At 44.7% G+C, this 27,036-nt stretch overlaps 1 protein-coding gene across 17 annotated transcripts in view; it reads right to left on the reverse strand.

Moving 5' to 3' along the window:
* Positions 1–321: 321 nt before the first annotated feature.
* NFIA (nuclear factor I A) overlaps positions 322–27,036 on the reverse strand; it is a 350,087-nt gene continuing 323,372 nt past the window's right edge. For all 17 annotated transcript variants that reach the window (XM_038145133.1, XM_038145145.1, XM_038145138.1 and 14 more), the window contains one exon: positions 322–7,595. In XM_038145133.1, the coding sequence (XP_038001061.1) occupies positions 7,578–7,595 (18 nt within the window). In that variant the 3' untranslated portion in view covers positions 322–7,577. The remainder of the gene's footprint in view (positions 7,596–27,036) is intronic.

The raw sequence follows: 27,036 nt of genomic DNA on the forward strand, positions 1-27,036 counted from the left end.
TGGATCTTTCCTAGGTGTGCTTCCTCTCTTTAATTTGAATGATTAATCTGCAGAGATGAGGATTAACCCGATAGCGCGCGAGGAACGATTTTGTGGGACGGGGACACCAAAAACACGGGGAAGAGTGGCCAATGGGACAAAAGTGACTCGATTTAACCAAACAACCCCATGATTTGGGATGAAGCTGCTGCCTGGGAGCCTGCCCGGGCTGCAGGGCTGGGGCCAGGAGAGGTTGATGCCCGCGGCAGCCAGCGATGCCCACGGTCCTACAGCCGCAACCCCACCCCGTGCCCGGCTGGGAGTAAATAACAACACGGCCTGTTAGCATTAGCAATTTTTTATTTTCCTTTTTTGTTGCATAGGAAATGCAGTACTTGCTTCCAGTAATTGTATTGTAATGTGAGAAGGTGGTAGCACTAATGGTTGAATACAAGAGTTAAACTAATCCACACCAGCTCAAAAAACCTGCGGAGACTTAGTTGAATAAGAATGGATGCCCACAGTGATTCTCAACCAATTACAATTTTTTTCACAGAACACAGTAAAACTAAAATGGTAACTATGAGAGTCAATACAAGTATACTAGAGGCACGAGGGGCCTGACTCATAAAAAAAAAATGAACACGACATGGTATTAACACGGGTGTCAAGTGAATTTGCAGCAGATCTTTCACACGGCCGGTGGAAATTTTAGCGCCTCAAATCTCAACCCGTCGCTGGGGGACTGGGCTGGGCTGGGGCAGAGTTCGGGAGAACCTGCTCAGCCGGCCAAAATGGAGATTTCTCCGTGATTGTGTTTCCCAAAAATTTCGTGGCCCTGTCCCCAAGGCAGCAGTTGCAACAAGGACGAGCGGCGTCGGTGGCGGGTGCCGAGCCAGGCACTCTCGCCCTACCATGCTCCGTCTAGAAACTCATCTTCTTTTTGTTTTTCCCCTCATATTAATTTGTGGATGCAGATAAAAGGGGGGGGGTTTCACCCAACACAATTGTTTTTGTTCATGCTCGAGCATAGAAGATTAACTAAGTGGAAAATAGTCTTCCCTAAAAAGAAAAAAAAGCATCCAAAGTACAAAAGTTCACATTGCGGGCGAGCGCTTGCCCCGATGGAGGGTTTCTCTAGAGCTCAGAGGTAGCGATCGAGCGCGTTTTGTTCTGGTGCGGACAAGATCTCTTTTGTGATCGAGTCGCGGTGTCCCGAGCCCCTGGCACCGGCCGGAGCCGTCCTCCCCCTTTTCCTCCTGCCAACCTGCACCTCTGGGGCTCGGAGCATGGTCCTGCGCTGCCTCGCCTCCTCCACGGCCCCTTCCCACCGGTTCCTGGTCTCCGCGGGGCTGGGGGGAGGCGGAGAGGGGAAGGGGAGGGAGAGCAGGGCCAGCGGGGCTCGCCAGGGCGAAGCCCACCCTCAATTTGGAGGAGAGGAGCCCACCAGCCTCCCGTGTTAATAGCAAAGGAGCTTTTATGAATCGGGCCCAAAGTTTTGTACAGAGTTTGTTTGAAGAAAAATATTGCAACTGTGCATGAAACTAAACAACCACATGAGGTTTTTTTTTTCTTTTTTTCTTTTTTTTTTTTTTTTTTTTTAAAGGGTTTTTTTCTTTCTATATGAGGAAGTCTGGTGTGAAGAAGGGTCAAGCATGGGTACCTGGTTCACCGCTGCCCATTAAGAAATCTCTCGCAACATGAGCTCGGTCTCATTTGTGGGTTTAAAGGACTGTCCCTTCAATTTGAACTGTTCTTCAGAGCAAGCTCTCTGAATTCTTAGGGTAGCTTTTCGAGACGAAAATCTTACCAGGCACGGATTTCTGGTCTCAAACACCATGTCCTGCCCTCTAGGGAAAAAAAAAAAAAAAAAAAAAAAAAAAAAAAAGAAAAAAAAAAAAGGAAAAAAAAAGAAAAAAAAGAAAAAAAACCCAAAACACAAGTAATACTGAATTTAAGTAAATGTATACCTCCAAAATACTGAAAACACCCCAAATCAATAAAGACAGAATTTGCGTTCTCAGTGAAATATCTTTAAACCTATCTGACAAGAACCAAGTCAGAAAAAAAGACTAACATAACTTTGAGTAATATTCATACAGCTACTAAGCATTATGGAATAGCATGCATTAATATTGTACGGTTATTTTACATCACCTATATCAGAAGGTTCTGACAGACAGCGAAGGCTACCGGTGTAGAAAAATCTTACTTCAGAAGAGCAATATAATACAGATTTCACAGGCACTACATTTTAATATATCAGGTATTATGCTGGTTTTCTTATAATTCTTTCTGTCCTAAAGCTGGCATTATAACAATGACCGAAAAGGCAAGGATCGAAGTAAACGGAAAAGTAGATACCAAAGTTGATATATTCTTTTCTTTTTTTTTTTTTTCAGATAGATTAGTGCATAGTTTTCATGCAGATAAACACTGCTATGCATTTACATTGTTGGAAAGCAGAGTGAATTGAGCCCAAGTTGTCACATTTTTGTAAATCATTTTGCCAGCCTGTAATAGCACCATGTAATGGATTTGCATTAAACATTAAATTGATTTCAGAATTGGTGACACAGTATTCACTACAGTTAAGTGCTATGGAATAGCTTCAATGTTACCTGCTATATATCAAAGCAATTTTCATCCCACTGCTTTTTTATTGGAAAAAATAAAAGGAAAATGTACTCGATACTAATTAGACTATTGCGCAGCCTTGGACTTGATGATGGCATAGCTGGGTTTACTGTCAAACAGTAATACATGCATTGACTTCAAGACAAAATTGGCATTGTAAGCTTGATTTAATGAAAATCCTGCCTAGCAGGCAGTGTTAACTTCACAAGACCTGCCTCCGACAGACCTCATGAGGTTGAATTTGTTATTTATTTATTGTTTAGGTGCCATTGAAGCTCTCCTTACATTGTCATGCCGGTTATGGTTTTAATTTTGTTCGATGGAGGCCTTCTACCAACAAAAAAAAAGAAAAAAAAAGATATTTCCAGAGACACAATGCAAAGTACAATATTAACTGACATTCTTAAAAAAAAATAATTCACCACAAGGAAAAAAAACCTGTTTTAGGCTATGTATCTGGGTTTTTTTGTATTTTTGTACAGTAAATATTTTATAACACTGTTACTACAAAGCTGCAAATATACGGAACAAAGAGAACTAGAGAAAGAAAAAAAAAATGTTAGAGGGATTTTGCATATTCCTGTGGGCTGACTGAATACTGTGGAGTTGAGAAAACTTGGTGTTTCTTTTCCCCTTCGACCTTAAGGGGAGGGGGAACAAGCAACAGAGACAAAGTGTACCATGGCTGCCTAAACTCGAAGCCCGAAAGTTTTTTTTTTTATTATAAAGGAAAAAGAATAAATAATAATGGCATTGCTGGGGTGTGCGGCATGAGAAAAGCAAGTGCCCTCGCTCAAAAAAAAAAACCAAAAAAAATTTAAAAAACCCGAAAAAAAGAGGGGGGAAAAAAGAAAGGAATTAACTTGGGAAAAAGTCAATTCGCGCTAAGCCATCCCTAGGGCTTTAAATTTGGGTGGGCGGGGGTGGGCACAGGTCAGAGAATTTGTGCGTCTGACAGTTCTGGAGAGACGGAGGCGGGGAGGAAAAAAAGTTCTTGGGTGACTCCGAAGGAGCTCCCGGCGCGGGGCCGGGGCTCCGCAGCCGCCCGCGCGCCGGGACCATCCAGGGATGGATGGATGGATGGCTGGGTGGGTGGATGGAGGGATGGATGGATGCCCCATCCCTCCTGCCCATCCCTGCTCGCCTCCCCGCTCCTCTAAAGGAGGACTAAAACACTGTTTGTTCTCTACACCTGCACAGAACGGAACTGCCGCGTTTCCTGCGTGAGAGGAAGGTGAACGCAAACTGAATTTAGTGTGTAATACTTTACAACCCCTGTTGGTTAACACCCTTGACCTCCTACCTAATGTTTTAAAGCCTTTAAAACATTTTTTTTTCTCGCAATTCTGCTCAGAGCTCCCTAACTTTAGCGTCATCAAACTTAATATGACAAAAATACCTTCAAAAATACAGCATACCTGTAATGTCCATTTACAATGGTTCTTCAGTAGCCTATACTTCTCAAGCATAGGAATATGCTATACCATTGAGAGAAGAAAAATAACTGTATTTAAATACATACAAAAAAAGGAAACGGGAAAGTTTTTAACTTAAATCCAGTTCCCAAAGGAAAAAAAAAAAAAAAAAGCAATTCTATGAACGCTGCCTTTATAACGAACAATCAGAAATTCCACTAAGCTAATTTGACAGAAATTTTTCCTCATTTAAACAACATTACAAAAGTCCTGCATTATAAAATAGGGTAGAATAAATCAGTGTAATCAATAAAACTATACAACATACAAATTACATATCTTCTGAGTGGGCAGTTTAATTCTCTCTCTTTGCAGCCATGACTACAACATGCTCACTAAAAACAACTAACTGCCCAAACTATTGCTTAGTTTGTTTTGTTTAAAAAAGGGTGCAATTTTATTGTATATACAACCAATTTACTGGTAATACCTTGTCTCATAGCAAGGTTCTGACAAAATGTTTGTCTAGGCTTTTTTCCCTTCACTGTGAAGCACTGAAAGCTGCTATTTTTTTTTTTTTTTAGTGCACATATGTCTTAATAAAGTAATGCCCAGCTAAGTGCTATAGGGAAGGCAAAGGATGCTGGCTAGAGGATGTGATACCATATACTAACAATCACACAATACAATAGAGCAAAATGACTACTCAACCACTTATCAGACACATATGAAAATCCAAAACATTTTATTTTTTCCTTAAATAGAGAATAACCAGTAAACAATTTTCAGAACTTGGAAGTTTAAAAACGTGCATATAAAAATGGGCATTATATACTTTTATTGAATGTGGATTGATTGCAGTCTGCTAATAAAAATGGGTGTGGGATCTGAAGAAAAAGGAAGTTGTTTTTTTTTTTTTTAAGGCTTGCTTGTGAAAGGAACAGTTGTAAAACAAAAATTGCTTGAAGCAGGGTTCAGCTTAGTGCTTCACAGTTTGACTGCTTCTCTAAGAAGAGCCCTTCCTGCATGTGCATTCAAAAATCACAAAAGTACAAAGACAAACACCTAAAACACACTGCGTCAAGTGCAGCACCAACTTTGGTCAAATAAAAAAAAATTAAAAGAAAAATTAATAATTGCTAAGCTTTTCTACATGATATAAGCAGGTATTGCATATTTTCATATATCTGGGAGAAAACAAAACAAAAAAAGGAAGACTCCAAATAAAAGGTAAAATGCAGCAACATCCAAAAATACTGATAATCTAGCATCTACAGATCTCAGAATAGCACTGCCACTGACCATACAGGACAATAAACACTACTCCTATCTGCGGAACAACTAACATCCTATTTAATTCTAGATGTTGGAACTGACAATGGCTGACATAAAAGTCACATTTACAAAAAGTGTCTCCAAATGCTTGACTAGGGAAAAACCCCTTTCAATATAGGAACATGTGCAACAATTCCACAAATAATCGCTATCCAGGGCAAGGCACATTGATATGGAATTTTTTTTTTTTTTTGTTTCGTGCAAATTAAGAAAACAAAACAAAACATCGTTTCAGGGAAAAGATGAGGAGCAAAGTGTCTTCCCAAGAATTTCAGTTACTTGATTGTATAGGACAGTAGTAGAAACCCTTCTGAAGGGTCGAACAAACATAGTTTAAAGGCAAGTGCCTGGAATAGGGATTACAATATTGTGTCTTAATGCACTCTACTTTACCCTACATTAACTATATAAAAATTAGTTACTAACACTAGAACATGCAGAGACTTTCTCTGATTAGCTGGACTCGCCAACCAGAACGTATATATATGTATAGTATAGGAAACCTTCTTAAAGTTGCATGTGAAGCAAAGGGGTGCTCCGCTGTCTGATAGAAAAAATCACTTGCACTCTTTTTTTTTTTCTTTTTTTTTCCTTTTTTTTGTACATAAGATACAGGACGTTTGGGGTCCAAACTTCTTTTTTTTTTTTTTTTTTTTTTTTTTTCATTTTCTACTTATTTGTCTGTTTTTTTTTCTTTTTTTCTTCTTCAGCAAGTGCCCTTGCTTTGAACTGGCATAAGTTGTAAGAAGATCAGCATCATTCGTTTCTGTAATGATTTCTTCACAGTCCAGAAAATGTACCAGTTCAGGGACACGAAGGTGTTTTACTTTCTGGACCGTTCTCTCTTATTCCCAAGGTGTTTGAGAACTGATAAACCCTATATTGCCGGAAACACGTAAAATTTGTCAGAATTGGCATAATCCATTATAGTGACTTTTAGCTTATAAAATTAACAGATATTATGATTTCATTTTAGTTATGTGCTTTGATAACAGAAAATGATTAATTAGCATTTAATGTAGTTAACATATTGTGGTAAAAGCACCATTAGATTTGTTTTTTTTTTTTTTAATTTTCCTTCAGTTTTAAAGGGATACAAGTTCAACAATAAAAAACATAAAAAGCAAAAATAGCTCCCCTTTTTCTTGCAAGGCTGTTTTTTACCCCAATAATTTAGAGTCCTGGGGTGGAAGGACTTGGAAAACAAAAATAGAATTTTCAACAATCTCTATCTTACAAAGATATTTAGCTATCCAATGAAATTGCACTTTACTCAATTCAAAATTCGATTGTTTTGATTGATTCCTGTCAGTTTCTGTCAAAACAGACCAACTTCCCCATTTCTGCGTGAATTTTTGTGTAATTGTTGAAAATTGTTGAAAAATGTTTTTTTTTAAATGTAAGTGCAGCATTTCAAACTTTTTTCTTTTTTTTCTTTTTTTTTTTAAGTGAATAGTAGTAGTTTGATGTTTTAAATCGCTCTGCAATCGAGTGGAAAAAAATTGTTGACAATGCTCTTATGGTTCATGTTACGTCTCTAAGTGCCGACTGTAAAAAAAAAAAAAAAAAGAAAAAAAAACCCCAACAACAACAACAACAAAAAAAAGAAACCTGCATTTTTTTTTTCCCCGATATGTTACAGAAAAAAAAAAAAACCAACATGCTCTATGTCTGTCCGGTAAGTTATATATTGCAGAATTCAGCTACTACAAAAGTTATAGTTTAAGTGTGTTTCATGATTTCTCAAGAAGTCTCACACCTGTATGGGAAAATCCGATGAGGATACTGTAAAACAGTTAGGCTCCATATGGAAAGTGTGTTACAACAGCGAGTTGGTAAGCAGCAGCAGAGGCTAGTTCTACTCAGTGTCACCTAACGCTTACACTACCAATGAAACACTTCAAAAGTTATGAAGCCCAACCATTTCCAGCACCATATGAGAAATTACAACAGTCCTAAAGTTGTCTAAAAAAACAAAAAAAAAAATTAAAAAAAAAAAGAAAAATTAAAATCAAATCTCGAGAGAAAGTTACGGCCTTTGCCATTCAACCATAACGTTTGCCATTTCCATGTACGAGTTTGCTGTCGGTGTCTGCTCGCCTCCCCTTCCGCCGATGTGAAGTCGCTGCGCTGCGTTGCTGCTGCTTCCGTGTTACAGAGGTGGGAAGGGGTCTGGTGGTCTGTCCGGTGCGTGGTGGGAAGCGGAGACTTTTATCCCAGGTACCAGGACTGCAAAAAGAGAAAGGAGAAGCGTCAGCCCCGGCCGCCCGCTCTCGCCGCTTCCCCAAGGGCTCCGGGCACGGCCGCCAGCCTCCTCCGCCAAGAGGGGGGCTAATTGAGACCGTGACGAATTGACCTAATTACAAAGCTTAATTAAAAATACTGTACAAATCAATATATTTTTTTTTCCTCGCCGACAGTCGCTGGACATAGCTACAGATGAACGCGGGGGTCATGTCATGTTACAAGTTATCAATCTTTTTAATAGATGATGGCTTGAAGATCCCTCCAGTTCACTTTTGTCTAATCCCCTGAAAAGGCGATACACATTCGCCTCTCTGTGCCATTTATCACCCTGCAGTCGGGGTTTTCTTGGGTATTTAGGCATGTGCCAGCATAAGCATCTGTTGCTTTATACTGCCCTGCTTCAACTGTCTCGCTGGAACAGATGCACAGAAATTCAACAACAGGGCTGTTTTCTTAGGAGAAATGTGGATCGCTACAGAAAAGCCAGGATAAAGCAAATCTGGGGGAAAGTGGATCAGTGAAAATGTCCCGTACCTCTGCCCATACTTGTGTTTCAAAACAAAACGTGGGCCTCAACTAATAGCTTTTCTTTGGGAAAATATTTTTTCCCCTTTTTCTTCTTTTTCCCATAGGGAGGGAATTCCCAGGGAATTCAGCCCCGCAACAATACCGTCCTTAACCCAACGGCGCAGATGCCTGGAGCACAGAAAGCAATTTCGCTCCTCCATAGGAAAATAAACACAGTTGGGAAGCTGGAGTGGGCTCTGCTGGAGCCGGGGCAGTGCCACCGCTCCGGGGAGAGCCCATCCCAGCCCCGGCAGGGTCAGCCCAACCTGAACCCGCGATGAATGAGAGCAGTGTTAGGCCCTAGGACCGTGCGCGCGGGGGGATGCTCCTTGGCAATGACATATTGCTGTGGGAATACACCAACAAGCAGCAACTATTTAGCCTGGAGTAAAGTAATACAACAAGAAAGACTCAGGTATTAAAGAGCCGTTGCTGATACCCCCTGTTTTTTTGCTGGGGCTCCTGTAATATATGAGGTGCGTCCGTGCGCGCGCACGGACCGATGACAAGTTTTACCAAGTTCTTCCTCCGCTCCTTTTCGGCCTCTGACGTGATTGATAGCACAATCAGCTCAGGGAGGACTTATGAACATTTACGGAAGACTCTGAAGCAAGTTTCATGTGGGACTTGGAGATTATGTGGTCTTGCCATGGAGGTAGGAACCGGTAAAATAAATAGCGGGATTGGAGAAGTTGTCCTGCTTCCAATACACCTCATTAACTAACTCTTCCTCCGCTCGCCCTTCTGAATACAAACACACCGGTCCCATATCGGCTCCATCTATTGCCTACAGATTTTATATTTAGACTTACTCAGGCTGCAATTAAACGAAATAGTTCTCATATGTAAAGTTTATAAACAGAGGAAAGTTCTGGCAGGGTTCGTGAAGCGGAGCCAAGTCCCGTTCTCCTCCCTGACTGCGGGGCCCTACTGATTTTTAGGTGGGTGCAGGGACGTGGAGTGTGGGCTGTGCTGTGCTGGAGATATCTCCAACCACCACCAGCACCTCCAGCCATTGCCAGCTCCCAACTTTTCCAAACTTTTCCGGGTCGTCCCTCACACTTTTTGTTTGAGTGTGACAGTTTTTGGCCGGACTGGGAACTGTGGCACTGCTCAGCAGGGAGGAGAGGGGGTAAAGTCCAAGAAAGGAGGGAGTAGAGGGGGTTAAAACTGCAAGGTGAAGGAGAAGAGGGGTCACAGACTGAGGTGATGGGATTGAGGGGTTACAGACTGAGAGATGATCGGAGTTAGGGGGGGTTAAGACTGAGGTGATGGAGCAGAGGTGGTAAAGATTGAGAGGAGATGGGGTAGAGGGGTTGGACACTGCAAAGTGATGGGAGTAGAAGGGCTGAACACTGTGAGGTGATGGAGTAGAAAAGTTAAAACTGAGAGGTGATGGAGTAGAGAGGCTAAACATTTAGAGGCGACAGAGTAGAGGGGTCAAAACTGGGAGGTGATGGAGTGGAAGGGTTAAAGGCTGCGAGGCTGTGGAGTGGAGGGGTTCAACAGTTCCAGGCGAAGGTTCCCATGTCCGCTGTCCGGCTGCTCCATGGCCGCTGGCCCGGCACATGGCCCGCCGGTGGCGGGAGCCGCTGCCCTCGCCACTCCTCCCTCGTTTCCAAAGCTGATTTTTTTTTCCCTTTTTTTTAAAAAAAAGCAGGAAATAAAAAAAAAAAAAAAAAAAGAACCAAAAAAAAAAAAAAAAGAAGCAAAAAAAAAAGAAGCGCAGAGGTTGCGGAGGTGGGGCCGCGCGGGGCCGGGGCTGGCGGCGCTGGGGTCCCGTGGCCCGCCCGGGCTCCGCCGCCCCCCCGTCCCTCGGTCCGTGTGTCCGGCCGCCCCGGCCGCTCCGTCGGTCCGTCCCCCGCCGCCCCGCGCTCCTTCACGCATCTCGCTATTCACCCCGCGCCTCGCAGACAAGGTTACCCCAGAGCGGCTCTGTAATCCTTCACTGAAATAGGCTTTATTGATTGCTCTGGTCTATTGTTCCCTTTTCAAGTCCCCCAAGTTCAAGTTCATCCCGGTGTTACATCATGTCTCGTTGCTAAGGGCAACCAGACAGCCCCAGACGTGACCGCCATCCGCAAGCGCGGCGCTGCGCCCTCCCACCGCCGCCAGCCGCGCTGACGTCGAGCCCCGCTCCCAACACACTGAACTATTTATTCTGCCTAATTTATGACCTCCACAGCAAGAGAGACCCCCACTCCAAAAACCAACACTGTTGTATATTTAATTAATCTGTCTTTCTCTGGCACTTGGGAAAGTTAGACAAAGGTCTAATTATTGTGTGTCGCTCCCCACACTTTTCTTTTTGGGGTGACTATTTGCATGGGAAAAGAAACGGCGAGGCTGGGCGCGAGTCCCCTCCCTCCAAAACACCTTTTTTTTCCCCCCTGCCCTATTGACATTTCATGAAATACTTTAGCTGCTTAAGGGAATTAGAAAAAAAAAATCTGATGTGAATGTAACTCCTTCGGAGTTGGTATTCAGTAACACAAATCAACTCATGACATGTTTAAATTTAAATGCTAACCACACACTCTGCGAGTTACTTTAAAGGTTAGTTTTTAATCAATAGAAGTTGCTGACTCGGGAGTTTTGAGCGGCGCAGTGCAGCTCTGGGGCCTTTGTCTCGCGTTGGGCTTTCAAACTTTTTTTTTTTCTTGAGATGATTTTAGCAATGATTTGCAGACACAGAGCGCTATTGTGCTCCTGACTAGCAACATGTCAATAAAGGAGTAGAGTTACCATGCACTAGGGTGTCAATATGACTCCTGCAGACACTGCTCGGCCTTAATACCAATGAAAAACTTAACCCTTACAGGAGAGACCCAAACCAAACCGCACGCTTGTTTCAAAACTTCCTTGCCGGGGCTCTGCATGGTCTTGAGTGAAAAGCTGCTTTTACGGGACCCAGACTCGGACTGCCTCACCAACAGCTGCGTCCCGCTCCGCCTGCTCCTGCAGCCCCACTTGGATGAGATGTTTTATGGGCTGAGGCAGCAGAACAGCGAGACAGAGCGCGCATTTACCCAGCGGATCCCACCAGCACCGCTCTCGGGACACCGGTTTAATTTAGAGCATCTTACAGCTGAGAGCGCACACACAGAATGATCCTCCTTTTTCTGCTAATCATTTTAATATTAAGATCTCATATCCCCCTCAAGCCTCCTATACGCGTCTAAGTCTTCCAGGATTAGGGCTGAAGAGCACCATTGTTCCTCTGGAGCACCTGTGAAACTTCTCTGCTAGGGAGAGGAGACCTCCGGCCTCAAATGAAAACGTCTAGGAAGCGTATTAGGCACTTGGAGACCCGATAGCTGGGACCTATCAAGGGGTTTTTTGCATGATTAGGAAGCTTAGAATGGAAAAAAAAAAAGAAGCCTGGATCCCTACATTTAGATGGCTGAAGTATTTTGTGCCTTGCTTTAGAGTGCTGCTCAATGTCTAAGCACCTCACCCATTTCATCCCTGCAGTTCTGTAACTTATCCGACTGCACCCACTCGGAGAAGGCGGTGTTGCCTTTCTTAATTTAAAATCTCCATTTAAATCATGGGCCCTATCACAGTACGGTCAGGATGATATTATCTCCGTGCTTTTTCATAAAAGAGCCGGTGTTTTATTTCCCTTCTATTTACTTTGCAGTACTGTTCTCCCAGCGAGTTTAGAGCTAAATGCACCCACTGGAGCTAAAGGTCCTGCTCAGTAAAATTGCTGCTACACAGTTGTCGGTGCAACTACGAGTCTGTATCGTCCTGCCCGGCATCTCGCTGTCCTTCTCCAGCGCTCAAGGTGAAACATCAGAAAGAATTCTGCAGTCCGGTACGAGATCTTTGCTTCCCTTTCTCCAGTCAAATGAAGAAGTAATCTCATCAGGTTGAAAAGTGCTGACTAAGGATTTAATAAAGTGCCTGCAGATGTGTGTCATCTCTAAGGTATTCAACTCATGTAATGCAAAACAGTTCCACACTGAATGTGCTTATAAAATTCCATTTAACCATTGCAGAGCTCTATTTTACTGTTCTCCGAGGAGTATTATCACACTTTTTTTCCCCCCTGCTAATTTACAGCACCATGAAAGTTGAAACTCGTATTTGAGAATCCTCACAGTAGTAAGGTTTTATGATCCATAAACAATATCTACTTGACTGAATCCTAAACAGGAAGTCTGAGATGGCAATTACGGTTCTCTGATAGCGCAAGTCTTTTTGTTTCTTATGCACTCCTGGAGATAGCAGAGACACACAAAAATCCTCCAGCCACTCCTGACAATCAGCTCCTTTCTACAGGAAGAACAGCAAGAAAACATTCTGTGATTCTGGATATTTAACAAAGTGCCTCATCAACTCCTGCAGCAGTTTCTGCCTGAGTCAGAAGCCCAGGAACAGGCCCATTGTTTATGGAAACCTCCTCAAACCAGTCTTCCTGCACACCGTCCCTCACCCCCAGCCTCGCCGCGAGCACCTCTCACGTGTTTCCAACCAGAACGACAATCCAACCCAAACTTGTTCCATTTGCTTCTACCTGCACATCTCCTGCCCCAACAATGGGACCTTTCAGCTCGCACAGAAAGACGGGGCTGTGCACCCTCCCTATCTGTTTTTCGAATTAAGAAGTTAAACAAAAGTCCTCAAGGGCAAAGTTTAACGCTGCGGAAGGAGGTTGTTAATGTGGAATCCAGAACTGGGTGTGACAGTTGGCTTATTTCTCCGGGCGATGTAGGTTATTTAAGGACATTCACACGTTTGAAACTCTGACAAACTCCACGCACAGCAGCTTTGGCTTCCCCATACCCACTCAGGGCTCAGACCTGCTCGGTGACGGCCGTTTTCTGTAGGTTGAAGCCCAGTTTGTGTGCCCGGCGGGGCGAAGGGTCGGTGCCATCGGGACTTCAAACGCGGCCGCTGAGGCCGTTGCTGCCCCAGGCGCGTGCAGGAAGCGATTGCTGCACGGGCCCGGGCGGGGAAACCCACCTGTGATAAGAGCCTAAATAAAATAAAACCCCACAGCTTTAGAGCTCGCCGGCAAAGCCGCTGTTTGGGCTGCCCAGCTGAACCCAAGCCACAACCGCTGGCACTGTGAGGTCTCACTGCGGAGCGTTGTTTTGTTTGGGGATGACATTTCAGTCACCTCAAGAACTTTGAGGCTCTCACGAACATTAACCCCGGGGAGGTGAATTGGGGTAACGAGTCCTTCTGGTTGCAAAGATAAAAGGAGAATGCGAGCAGTTAGGCAGTGAACTGGGCCTTTTGGCATCACCTTGTGAGAGGTGCCGGGAAGGCTCTTCCCCACGGTGCATCGTGTGAAAGCGAGGGGACAAAACTGGGCCTTTGATGCCACTTCAAAAGGGTTGCCAGGGTGAGGGGAGACAGTGGCAGTTCAGCTTCTGGTGCGACTGGCTGGAGGGCTCCTGCAGACACAGCAACTGCCTCTGGCTTACCCCACATCTGAATTCATCCCACTCTTCTAGTGCTTCCTCCAGAGTTTCTCCAGGCCCAAAATCTGATCCTACTGTGTAGGACCGAAAGGTGAATATAAAAGACAAGGTCACCTTTGTGCCTATGGAAGTTATTTTCTTAGAGCTGGAATTAATTATTTAGTAATTATATTTTCCAGGCTGAAATACCAACAGGGACATAAGTAGCGTGTTGGTCATCCCCAAAGGGACATAAAACAGTGAGAGAATCTTCTGGTTGTCCAACATCCGCACCGGGGAGAGTCACACGCCCCACTCCGAGCACATTTATATTGTCTGGAGACAGATAAAACCTGTCCCAGGAGGGACACTGGTCTCCAGGCAATGCATACAGTAGCTCTGCATCCAATAGTTTTTGCAGGAATGCCAGTTGTGGCAAACTGCATTAAATTACGTGCAATAATTTTGTAATATGCACTTTTGCCTGCTGACTATTAAAAATGTATAGTAGTCCAAAACCACTTCTCTCCTGGGACCAACAAACTCACTTCGGGCAAGATTTCTGCTTGGGTTCAAACCTCAAGTTGGGAACAGCTAGTGTTTTTAAATAAGTCACCCCAAACCCTCCCAAACCTATGAAAACACACTCATACAGTAACTCCTGCTGTTGTTCCAGACATCTGAATGTTCCAGTAAAGTGTCCCAGCTGGCCCCAGATGTTTCTTAAGTATAAACCAATGCTCTGAGTGCTGGACCCCCTGCTGCCCCGACCTGGAGCTCAGCGGATTAAAGATTGACTGCGCTATGACATATTCGCATTTAGCCTGAATATAATACAGCAAAGACTTATCAATGGCAAATGTTTGAAATGTAACCCAGTCAGCAGAGTAGGCTGGCACTCTGAATATGATGTATAAATAATGTATGGGAACTTAAGATCTAAATTAGATCTACAGGAAGAAAACTTTCCCTTTTCTCTGCCTCTAAAAGAAAAGTTCTCTCACAATGAGGTCATTTTCCTGCCCGTCTTTTAGTTTACAAAATTGCTTTTAGGCAGAGGGTCTCGCCTTTGCTTGGGGAACATTTTGCCAGTTACAGTTTTCCTCCAGTTTTCTAAAAAACCGAGCAATGAAGTTCACTTATTTGTTAGTAAATTGACTTTGAAATCTGCAAAATAACTTCTAAACTTTGCGTGGTCGGCTGAAAACTGACTGCAGCCATGCTAAACTGCAACCCTTGCTGTTTAAAAAAAAGAAAAAAAAAGATAGTGAAGGGAAAGAGAGAGAGGAAAAAGAAAGGGAGAAAGAGAGAGAAACAATCCCATTTTGGTTTTTGTTAGAGGACGGCATACTACATAGATCAGAGACTTTTCAAAAAATAAAAACCCCCACTGTACACAAAGCACAGGAAAATGTGAGGAAAAAAGGAAAAACCTAAAAGCAGCTTAGAATGTGTTAACTCTGCCATTCTGTCAGCTTAAAGAGTATTTTATGCTTGATCAACAGCTCTCTTTTATTATGCTTTTCTTTCATTCATTCAAGACATCAAAGACCAGAACCACCAGTGTACCTGATCTACCAGAAGAACTTGTAAGGGTGTTCTAAAGAAACGGGGGTATTGGGAGCCAGACACCCCTGCGGACAAGGCAGTTCAAAGAGAATATTTCAACAATGATTACATTTTGTAAATCTTTGTACGAAAGACAGCTTATTTCCTGCTTTTTTCATGAAAAATAGATTCTATCCATTAAAGTGAGCCCACAGTATGAAAGTTACTTGAGATCTGAGGTACAGCAAGCGGATTAAGTGGAGGGTGAGATGAAATCTTTGAGAGAGACGATGGCTTTCTCTGATATTTGTCGCTGCCATAAGGTTTTCTGAGTGGGCTAGGAACTTTTTTTTAAAAAAAAAAATTTAAATTTATTTGTAGACTTGCTGGTGGCAGCAAAGCTGTTTGTAAAAGCAAAATAAACTGGAATGAATCAGAAAGGAAAATCGCAACAAATAAAAAAGGAACAGAGAAAACAAACGGCTGCAAAAAAACCTTCTGACATGTTTGAAAGGAAAACTATATATATTTGCCCCTCTCTGAAAATCGCAGGCGAGCCATTTAAATCCTGCAGACAACTCCAAAGTGCAGCACACAGACCCAAGCCAGCTGTTTACTTTTCCAAGCCCGTGGTGGTTTCTGCATTGATAAACTATATAACCTCACACACACAGAAGGGATTTTAGCTATGCCAGACCTCATTGCTCTGTCCCGCTCTCTTTATGTGCTGTCACAGAATAAAAATGATCCTAACACAAGCCCTGAAATAAGATCTTGCTCCAGAAAGAACATCTTTGTAGATATTTCCTGAGTTACTGCCAAGCGGGATTTTTTTCGCCCATTCATCCTTTCAAAGTTTTGCTATAAACATAGCCAAAATTGTTCGTGAGTAATCAGAAATGACCAAAATATGACCCCCTAGCCAAGGCCAGCTGTGGGCAGGAGGGGAGGAAGCTGCCCCACGCCTGTGGCTGGGACAGCAGCCACCTCTGCCACCACACCTGGGTGACACCCGCCAGCATCAGCACCTCGCTTCCCCCTTCTGTACATGCTTCTGCAAGAGAAGGAGGAAACAACGGGATGCACGGAATCAAAGAGGCAAAACCAACTTTAAACCCACCTCACGGTTTACATCTACTATTTCGAGGTAAAAGCAAATGTGCTGCGAGGGGGGCTGAGTTTTGCACTCTACGCCTCGTTTTTAGACAGCCCCGTATTTTTCTCTGCTGGAGGCACAGTTAAATTTGCTCGGGAGTGCAACAATCCCATATTTCTTACAGCAGATCTCACTCATTTCTTTCCTTTTATGAAACAACACGTGCACGGGGACTTGGAGCCGCTTACAACCTCATGCCGGGAAGTCCCATGGAAACTGGGACGGCAGACACACTGCTGCGACGGGACTTTCCAGCATTTTGCTTGGATGAAAGCAAAACCCTCTGGGCTCCCCGAACTACAGCTCCCCCCTGGACACGGCACAAAAGCCGCTGGGTGCCCAGGGACCCCCCAGCCCCAGGGTGGGTGCCCGGGGCCTGCGGAGGCCCCGCTCCCAGCCCCTCACGGCCGCCCTCAGCCCGGCCCGGGCTCCGGCTGCGCCTTCCCAAGTTCAAGTTCAGGTTTAAGGGAAATAAACCGCTCCTCGGGAGCCTGCAGCCAGCCCTCATTTCCATGTGATCCCTCTGAACTTCGCCTGCGCCAGCGCGCCCTGTTTCCAGGGCCCGCCGAAGGAATGTTTTACAGTTAGAGCCCGCAGTGCTTTCTCAGGCATTTCAGACCCAGAGGCCCAAGTTTCAAGCTGCAGCATTAAAAGTTTCCACAGAGCTACTGCAGAGAGAGGGAGGGAGGGGAGGGGGGAGGGAAATGAGCAGAACAATATCGTCTTAATTGTCTCTATATAGCTCCACAGTTAAAGTATTACTTTTTAAAGGGACATAATTTATTCTGGAGGCACGGTGTTATAACAACCAGTACATACTTTCACCGCGGCGTAACCCGCTCTATTCTTCATTGTGCTTTCCGGTGGCGTTGCTTTTGCAGAACTCCTTGTTACGCCGTCCCCGGTACTGTACTTACAGTTTTATTCAATTTAAGCCAGTTCCTGCAGTCCTCAGGCGAGCAAAACCACCCCCCCTCCAAGCCTCGGGAGTTCTGCCTGCACCAGGACTGCAAAAATAATCTCCCCTCAACCACCGTTTTTCTCCCCCCAAAAGTTTCTTTACTTTTATTGCTTTAGACAATCGGGGAAAGTCATCCAAAGAAAATCAACCCCCAGCCTGGGCCTCCCAGGCTCGGCTCGCAGCGAGACAGCCGAGCACACACGCACAGACACACACGTACACACACACAGGCGTTCGCCCTGCACTCTCCTGCCCCGTCCCGTGCCGGCCGAGCCACAGGAACTACGTGAGGGGCCCAGGGGTCCCAGTGGGATGGATGGCTCTGCCAGCAAGCTGCTACAGAGGCTGTGCCTCTTTGCTCTGCAGTTTGGGGTACAGAAGGTAGTTTTCAGCCTTCTTTTTCCCAGTTTCTCCACTGGAGAGCAGGGAGGAGGGAGAGGTTACTACAGCCTTCAGAGGCTGAAGGCTGAGGTGGCCTTTCCTTGCCCTGGTCATCCAACTCCTATATAATCCTGGCTCTGACAGCCCCAGTGGAGCTGTAGGGGACCCATCCACCACCCCAGCCCTGTCCAGGGGCTCCCTGTGGTGTAATGGGAGAAGACACATTGTGGGTCAAAAGGAAGTTGACCTACAACTACCCAAGGCAGTTCAGCTGCTTTTTTTGACTGCCCTGAGAGTACTTCAGAGCACACAGAGGAAAGCGAGGGGAGAGAATAACTTGAGCTGGACAGGAGAGCAAGCACTCCCTCCAAAATCTCCCCCGCCCCTGCAAAAGTCAGGTGCCTGCCTGTGCTCTCTGTCTGGGTGAACAAATGAGCAGCCCTGTGGGGACAGCAAAGTGTGCCCAGCCTGATCAAAGCAGGGCAAAAAGCAGGAGGGATGGGTCAGTGGGGACCGGGAGGCACAGGGGAGGAACTGGAATGTGGGCAGCTGGAACAGTGGGGCTGGCAGGGCACACTCCAGGCAAAGGGACAGCTGGGGACCCCAGGATGAGGAGGCCAAGACAACAGCAAGTTTCGAGAGGTGGGTAGAGCAAGGCTGGCTTTGGAGACCGCAAAAAAGGAAGAGGAATTCGGGTTTTGGCAAGTCCTAGGTGTTACTGGGCAAGGAGATCAAAACCAGGCCCCAAATTAACACGGACAGAAATAGGAGCACAGAGGCAACTCTGGCACTTTTGACCTTAAAATTACAGAAGACAGTGAGCTGGAGGAATAATGACTCGATTCATCAGGAAACCCCCCCTTCCCAAAACTCCTCTTAAAAAAAGAAAGCCAAGAGGGCATTGAGCTGAACAAAAATACCTCTCCTGAACGTGGGAACTTTTGGCATCTGCATTTTTCCTGATGCTTTGTACCTTGCTAAGCTGCTCTAAGAAAAATGGAAGGTCGTGCATCATGCTTGTGCTCAGGGACCCAGCTGTGGGGATCCATGGAGGGATTTCCATCATGCTGTGGGGAACCCCATCCAGGGATGAGTCCTGTAAGGATCCATGGGGCCATTGGGTTCAGGATGCTACAGGAGCTGTGTGAGTGGGGCAGGGAAAGACCACCCCAGGCTCCAGAGGCTGCCAGCTCTCTGTTGGAGGAATAGGAAAAGGCTTTGCAGCACATGATCCATCTTTGGATGAGGAGGGATGTATTAGACATGGTTGGCTAAAGGGAGTTGGGTCTTGGCCTAGCTTGGAGCAATTTTCACACATACTGTGAGATGCCAATGAAAGTCCTGGTGGAGTGTAAAGTCATTAAATGAGATGAAATTAAACAATTTAGTTATTTCTGCTTCATCATATTTGTGCAGTATGGCAGGCAGAATGAATTACTACTAATGATCAAATTTAGTAATACTAATTAAACTATCTCAATTTAATTAATACTAACAGAGAAAACAGACAAAATTACTAATGTAAACCTTGAACTTAAAATCAAAAGGTGCCTCTTCTCTTTTGTGAGTCACTGAATGTGAGGCTTTTCCCTGAAAATAGCCTGTGTAGAACTGGCTCTTTGTACTCCCTAAGCACGCTGCTCCATTGTATGGTTAACTACAGCTCTCCTCCAGCTTTCTTTCTCCCCTTTTTCCCCCCTAAATGTAACTACTTTTACTCCTTTTTTTTTTCCAGAGTGGTTCCAGGAGAAGAATCTGAGCTCTGTTCAGACTCACACAACATCAACTGCACTGATAAAGCAGTTACCACTACTGGGACAAGTTCTGCCCTGGGTGCTTGTAGGAAGAGGGTTTATAAAGAGCCTGTGGAGCCTCCCTTGCTGGGAAATCATGGGATCACAGAATGGTTTGGGTTGGAAAGGACCTGAAAGATCAGATGATCTTCCAAACTCCCTGCTATGGGCAGGGACACCTTCCACTGGACCTAGTTGCTCTAAGCTCCGTCCAACATAGTCTATACTTTAAATATTAGCCTACAAGACCAGTAATTTGGGAAAACCCCAAAACCATCTCTACATCAAGAAAAATGGCTTTAGAGTCACTGAGAGTTAATACCCGTAACCACAAAATAAAAAGTCCACAGATACATGAAGACTGCACTGCAAACCCTCCCCATAAAGAAAATGTGAATTTTAACCTTTATCTTATCTGAGAAAGACTAGATTTACTCTACTGTACATAGTTATAAGCAAAAGAGAAGCATAATTAAACAAAAATGTTATTGTATTTCTAAAACAAACTCCTGCCAATAACAAATCTTCCATCTCCTCCTCTCATCAGCTTCAATGAATGTACAGCCGGGTCCCATACCACAGATTCTCAGACATGATCTCTAACCTAAAGGACTGCAAGAAAGTCCTTAAAAAAACCCCAGCAAACCAGGGAATAGCCAAACAAGGAATATAACGTGTCAAAGTGTTCTTCCAAAATCTCAAATCTCATTGTTTAGCACATGCCAAGATGAAAAAACCCAACACCACTTGCAAATATCATATCTCAGTTTATCCCCTTTTTTTTCTTTAACTATAGGTAGTTTTACTGTTGTCTTATTGAAAAAGATGTAGTTACAGAAAAGGCACAAAAGGATACCTAAAGCTGTTTAAAGCTTCTCCAAGCAATGCAGAAATTCAGAGAATCTTTGAATGGTTTTGGGTGGCGGAAACCTTAAAGCCTGTCTTTTTTCATGTCCTGCAGGACAGGGACACCTCCCACTATCCCAGATTTCTCCAAGCCCTGTCCAACCTGGTCCTGGACACTTCCACGGAAGGAGCAGTCACAGCTTCTCTGGAAAACCTATGCCAGGGTCTCCCCACCCTCATAGGGAACAATTTCTTCCTAAACTATTGTGTTCAGCCTCAGAGGTGGCTGCACGGTGTTGGCTGTGACTTTGGTTACTCATATCTCATAATTAAAATTACATTTCAGTGCCTTCTGCAGCGCATTCAGCTGCATCTCTTCATGTGTAATAACCAGTGTTTGTATAGATGATGTAACAGTTGGGTCACACAAGTGAATATGCCTGAGAATATTATGATTATAGTGTCAGTACTGTTTTCAAAGTTGAATATTAATAACTAAAGCACCTAAGGGGAAACCTAGAAGATATTTAAAGTTTTGCCTCTCAGTTTTTATGAGTTTTTTTTTTTTAAATCCTGGTTTTAAATTAAATTTTTCCAGTTCTACCTCTGTTCAAGCAAAAAATGCTATCAAAGCAAAAGCCTAAAATGAGACGTGTTTTGCTGTTCTAAACTAAAACCAGGTAAAATCTGAAAGCTGCAATTTCCCATGCTGTTAGCAATCCTTACTAAGAACAGACACCTTTGTCAAATTGAAAATATAAACAGATTTTACCAAAATTGAGGTCATTTTGCCATATTTCTTTTTAAACCCCAGTCTTTCCCCTCTGTGTTATTTATATTTCTCTAGGACAGCGCAGCCCTAGGCAGGTGATGCTCAGTGTCTTGGGAACGTGGAATCTCCTGCAAACTGAGGACTCCTCTGTTAAGAAAAGGCTTCTTTTGGTCCATTTTTATGGAATGCACTATTACTTTCAGAGCAGGACAGTCTTATTTTGCAAAGTGTTCACCTCTGGAGCTTATTCGTTCCTTGACCTCTGTGTTAATGCCCTTAAGCAAAGGTGATTCCTAGAACAGAGGCAGCTTAATGCCTATCCATTGGGAAGGATGTAGGGATTGTGGCCTTTAATTTTTGACCTTCATTGTAGACTGTGGTCCTAATCCTTTGATTGCGGAATTCTTAAAAAGTATATATGGCAGCTGGCAAAAAATCTTAATGTGCCAGTAAATGCAAAAGCCATAAATTCAGCTGCTGACCTTTTCCATCCAGGTCACATGTGACATCTACTGGAGTTTGTCAGGCTGGGTGGAATTTATGGAGCTCATATAGGTATCAGCTGCAAAGGCTGAACTTTCATGAAATGTCTTTCAAAGGCACTTCCAAAACCCTTGTAAAAAGTCAGTATGGCTTTTTTTTTTTAAGGGTATACATTCTGCACACATTTTAAAAGGTCTCATCGTGCCACCTCTGCAAATTTTCAGCACCTGGGAAACTTCAGCCCTTAAATTATTGCTCTTTACAAAATAGAGAAATCAGGCCAGGCATGTAATTACTGCGATCACCAACTTCCAACAGCCCCTTCCCAAGCCTGGCTCTCTGAGCGTTCCTTCCTTTCTGGTGTGCAGCCTCCTGCCCCTCTCTGGGATCGATGGCATCGATGGTCTATTGTCAGTCAGAGAAATGGGATTTGATAGTGCCCTCAAGCAGTTGGGAAGAAGGGAAGGAATACAAAACCTGCCCAGGTCCACACCGTCAGCGTGAGATCAATGCTCTCAATAATACGTTTGCCGCCACGTAGCGCCCTAACTGTCGCAATTAATAATGTAGAAGGAGCTGATTAACTTAAGTAAAGTGCTCTCCACTGTGTAAACACATCAAGATCTATAGGGCCAAAGAGGAAAGAACGAACAAAACGTCATTTTTATATTTTATGTGGACACATTCTTGCTTTCTATTCTGCTCTTGTAACAATTACTGTACTAGCCACTCTGACAGAGTCAATAAATTGATCGTGGGCCTGATGCAGCAGCAGCAGACTAATCCAATACAGCATTATCTGCTGTGGAGGCTGGGGCGGGCAGTGGTGGCCAGGAAATCGGCCAAGCCAGCCAACAGCAGCAAGGGGCACAGAACCATAACCCTGCCCTAGCCTGGCTTCATTTGTGTGTGGGAACGTAGGGGTGTGAGCAGTGCTCTGCCCATGTGTAGCCTCAAGGCCTCCACTTGGCAGGGGTCAGCCCCTAAACTGGACCCTGTGGCTCAGGGAGGATCAGCTCATCTCATTTTCTCATGCTGGCAGCCATGAATTTAAACACCTGATGGCTTTTCCCCTGCTACGCCAAAGTCATGCTCCCCACCACTGCACCCACAACACATCACAGCAAGAACTGCTGCCTGTCCACCGAAAAACAAATCTGGGAATCCCCTCCCATGTCCCCTGACCTGTGAACACAGGGAATGTCACATTTTGTCAGCTTAAATGGCCACTTGGGTCTGGTATTATGTCTGTGACAGTGGTTGCAGTCCTCTTGGGAGGAAGCTGCAAGAATCCCTACAAAGGAGATGGACCAAAACGATTTGGCCTGAGGGGAAGCCTCTTCCCAGCCCCATGCAGTAAGTGGAAGGCCTTGGAAATCCATGTTAGCGGGGAATATGAGATTGAAAAAATAAAAATAAAAGAAAGTTTCCTGCTGAATGGAAAAAAAGAAAACTGTTTTTTGGCAGAAGTTCTTCAAGAAGGAGAACATAGGCCATTGTTATTATGAAGACTTTTCAATGAAAACACAGAAAATCATTGCCTTTTAGAGTAATTGTTTAGCTAAAGAAAGGTTACACAGCTTGTAGAGAATTTAGTAAGAAATTAAATCTCTCCAGCTCATTCATCATATTTCTGCATTTGCCAACTCTTCCCACCAGGCCCACACTTACTCCTTCCCTTTCTTCTCCCCCACTGTGGAGTAAGTAATGGCCATAAAACCCACAGAAAGGCAGCCTTATGCACAGGCTTCCTGGTTATTGTGAGGAGGGGGAAAACTCAGTAAGTTTAATTGCTTAGTTTGGGAAATTCTTCTATGTCCATTGTAAATAATTCTATGCTAAATCTACTGGAAATAGGATGCTGAATGCTGGTTTCCAAAAAAGAGTCTGAACTGTTCACCAGAACCTTTGAGGAGGAGGAGGAGGAGGAAGAGAAAGCCCAGGAACAAGGATCTCCCCTGCTGAGGACTAACCCAGGCATTTTGGGACTGATTTGGCTCCATCCCACTTTGAAGATGCAGCCACATGATGGCATTGGGAAGGTTTCTGTGAATCTTTACCTCTCTAGAGCAGTATGTGCTTTCTTTTTGAGGTGTGCTGTTCTCAGCTCTGTTGAGGAACTGACCTGAGGGTGCAATTTCCTACCCATACTCTCTCTAGGCCACCCTCAAGTTCAGAATGGTATTCCTACATCCTGGGTGGAAGAGGAAACACAGCACCAAAATTCAGGTCATGTGTCAGTAGCCTGATGCCATTGCTGCAACAGCAAAGCACTTTTTGGACAGAGATCAAAACTTTTGAGTGATCATAAGGGAGCTCCAGGTCTTGGAGGAGAGCAGCGTTCACTTTCCTTTGCCAATATGGGAAAATCCACAGATCCCTGGAGGGTTTGGGAGTAGAGTGATCCCTCTAAGTTCAGCAGAAAGTAGCAGTTCCACACCCCAAAACTCTGTTTTTATGCCTGATCTATGCAAATTTCTCTTCTTTACACACTAAAGATGTTATTCTTTCATGGAAATCGTGTTCTGAACCTCTCACGACATTTTCTGGACAGGCCAAGAGAAAGAAAAGGAACATTCAAGTGTGCTTAGAAGTGCTCTGCAGCTGAAATTGGACACATGTACTGGTTTAGGGAGTTCCTGTACAGAATATGGAATTCTTAGAGGGCTCAGCCTAACAAATGCTTCCAAGTTAGTGTTTTTTATCTCCATTCACACTCAGACACAAGCAGTACATCCAGCCTCGAGGATGAGTATTCTGGTCCTGAGGAGGGACAGTCCTCTGAGCAACAAGTATCTCTGACCTGGCTTATAAACAGCTCTGCTCAGAATCCCCAAAACCCAAAATAAAACCACCAAAACAAAAGGCCTGGTGTTGTTCCTGCAGCCTCTCATGTTCTCTGCCATGTCCCCCACACACCCCTCGAGGTGTCCCTCCTCCAGGGTGTGCGGAGCGAGGCGGTGGCTCAGCTGTCAGCACAGTGCCACAAAACCCTGCCCTACCCCCGTCCCCCGGGGCCAGCAGGTCCTGCCTGTCTGACCAGTGCCATTCCTGGGCTCTGGGAACCAGGATGAAGGCAGCAGGGTGTGCAGACAGCCAGGCCAGGCAGCCCGTGGCTGCTCATTAAAAAAGCACACGGCCACGAGCTGCGTGGGGCTCAGCGTCCCCTTGGGAGGGGGCAAAGGGCAGGGCACGGTGGCAGTGAGCAGCAGGGATGGAAAATCCCCGCGAAGCCAAGCACACGTGGATTTGTGCAGAGGAGAAAAATGTGTGCACTGGTTTCTTTCTTCCATAGGGTGGCAATGGAACCTGGGCACAGAGCGGCTCGGCGGTTTGAGCTGCAGGAGCGAAGCGCTGCAGGAGCTGCATCAGCTTCCCAGGCAAGGTGCTGACTTTGATCTATGGATCCTATACACTTTTGGGGCCTGCCACAGGCCTGCTTCCCTGGCTGCCTCCTGGAGAGGGGCATCACCTGCACCACGCTCCTCAGATTCCTGTCTGGGCAGCAGCACCCGGCTGCTCTCACAGAAGGACCCTCTCCTCTGGAATTCGCCTCCCGCCCTGCTCTGACAGAGCTCACATCTGCTAACCTACAGGACACAGCATCCAGCTCATTTTTTTTCTCATGCCCTTTGTTTTAAAGTGCTGCCAGTGAAAAATTGCAGGTTGCAGTTTGCTCTCTAAAAAAATCGCTTGTGGGGAAGCAAAACAAGCTTTGCCTTGTCTCTGGGAAAGAAAGTAATTGTACAATTAGGTTTGTGGATGCACCTGAGGCATATGGTGGTTTTTTTACAGATAAATAAAAGCCCTAAAGGAGAAAGCTACAAAGATACCACTGTCTAATTTGGGAAGGGCAGGGAGCAGGAAAAGATCTAAAGGAGTTAGCAATTTCCTTGTACTATAAACACTTTGCTAAACTTCAGTGATTTCCCTCCTAAGTTAATATTGCTCTTTTAAAGATGTATTTCACAGGGTGCATTTTTGTACCTGGTCTTTATAAGGCTGTTTTGCTGAGCTTGCTGGTTTTTATACCTGTTATTTTGCTGCCTAGATAAGCTTGTTTGACTTTTGAGGCTTTTCTTAAACTTTATTTCAGTGTTCTAGGCAGGCTAGAGGCCTTTTGTTTCAGTTGCTATAAAGGATGATCTCTATCTAGAGCTCTCTTGTAGCTGGGTGGCTCTAGGGCCCCACCAGGGAAAGTGTGAAAACACAAGACCTTTGCTTATTATCCAGGATCTGACTGTGCTTTGGGATTGTGCAAAGGCAGAACCAGGAAGAGCTTCTACTTCTGTCCTTCTAGAAATAAATTTTATCTTTTCTTACAGAAAGCAAAGGGAATAAATATTTGGGTTTGTGCTTAACTAAGTTTTTAGAAACTACCTGGGATGGATCTGATATAGAGCGTGTTTACACTAGGGAGGGATTTTTCCTGGAACAGCTGGTCAGGGCTACAGGATTCACTTTCTCACAGGGCAAAGTGGCTGATTCTCGGCCTGGGTGCCTGCAGTAGGAGGCAGTTTCTGTTCCCTGCATCCTCACAACCTCCCTGTGCAGGGCACATGGGCCAGTGGCAGGTAGGAGCGATTAGATGGAGCGGGCATGTGTTTCTCAGGAGCTGTTTTTAGCATCCCAAGTACAATTTCCAGGAAGATGTGGGCTAAGTAGGTGGCAAACAGGATTCAGCATAGTAAACAGTGCTTAGTGTGAAGTGGAGCTGCAGCATGATGAGTACAGAGCATGCGGATCCCTAAAGGAATTTTGTACCCTAGAGCAAAGCCAGGGCATTGGAGAGCAGCAAACAGCATTTGGAGTGGTGAAGGCAAACCCTGGTCACAGGCTGCTGGTTTAGCATTCCCAGCTGCATGCACTCCCAGCCCATAGCCTGTGTTTCACTATTAATTTTAGGAAAAAAAGCACCTCAAAATGCAGACCCCTTTATTCACCTTGGTGCTACAGAGAGGCTCGTCCCTAATTAATGTGATGGGACTTTCCCATCCCTCCACCACTCTCTGTATTGCAAGTGCTTGGCAATATGAGAGACGTATCTATTACTTAGTCATGAGGTTTCCAGACCAACTTGCTTTTGAAACCAGAACCCCCTGTACCCCAGGCATCCTGTATTTCTGATTTGCATATGGAAAAGGCAGTTAAAAAGCTGATGCCCCCATATTGCTTGCAAGTCAAGTAGCAAAAGTAAATGATTTATCAAGCAAAGGTTACAACACCTGTGCCTTTTTGTCAACATATACAGGGGATGCCAAGTCAAGTGTTGCTTCTAATAGCTCAAACAGAAATTTAGATTCAAATAACCCCCAAGACAGGACAATTGTGCAGTGAGCGGAGTGGCAGAGTGATGGATAGTGTAAGCAGTGGATGCAAAACCAAACCAACTGAAAAGTTTGGAAACTGCTAAAACCAGGCAAAGCCAACAGCCCTTTGGGGGCTTTTGTTACCAAATCAGAACTACTGACTTAAAGCAGCTTATTTCCCCATCTCTTCTGT

Source organism: Motacilla alba, chromosome 8 (assembly GCF_015832195.1).
Source record: "Motacilla alba alba isolate MOTALB_02 chromosome 8, Motacilla_alba_V1.0_pri, whole genome shotgun sequence".
Classification (NCBI taxonomy): domain Eukaryota; kingdom Metazoa; phylum Chordata; class Aves; order Passeriformes; family Motacillidae; genus Motacilla; species Motacilla alba.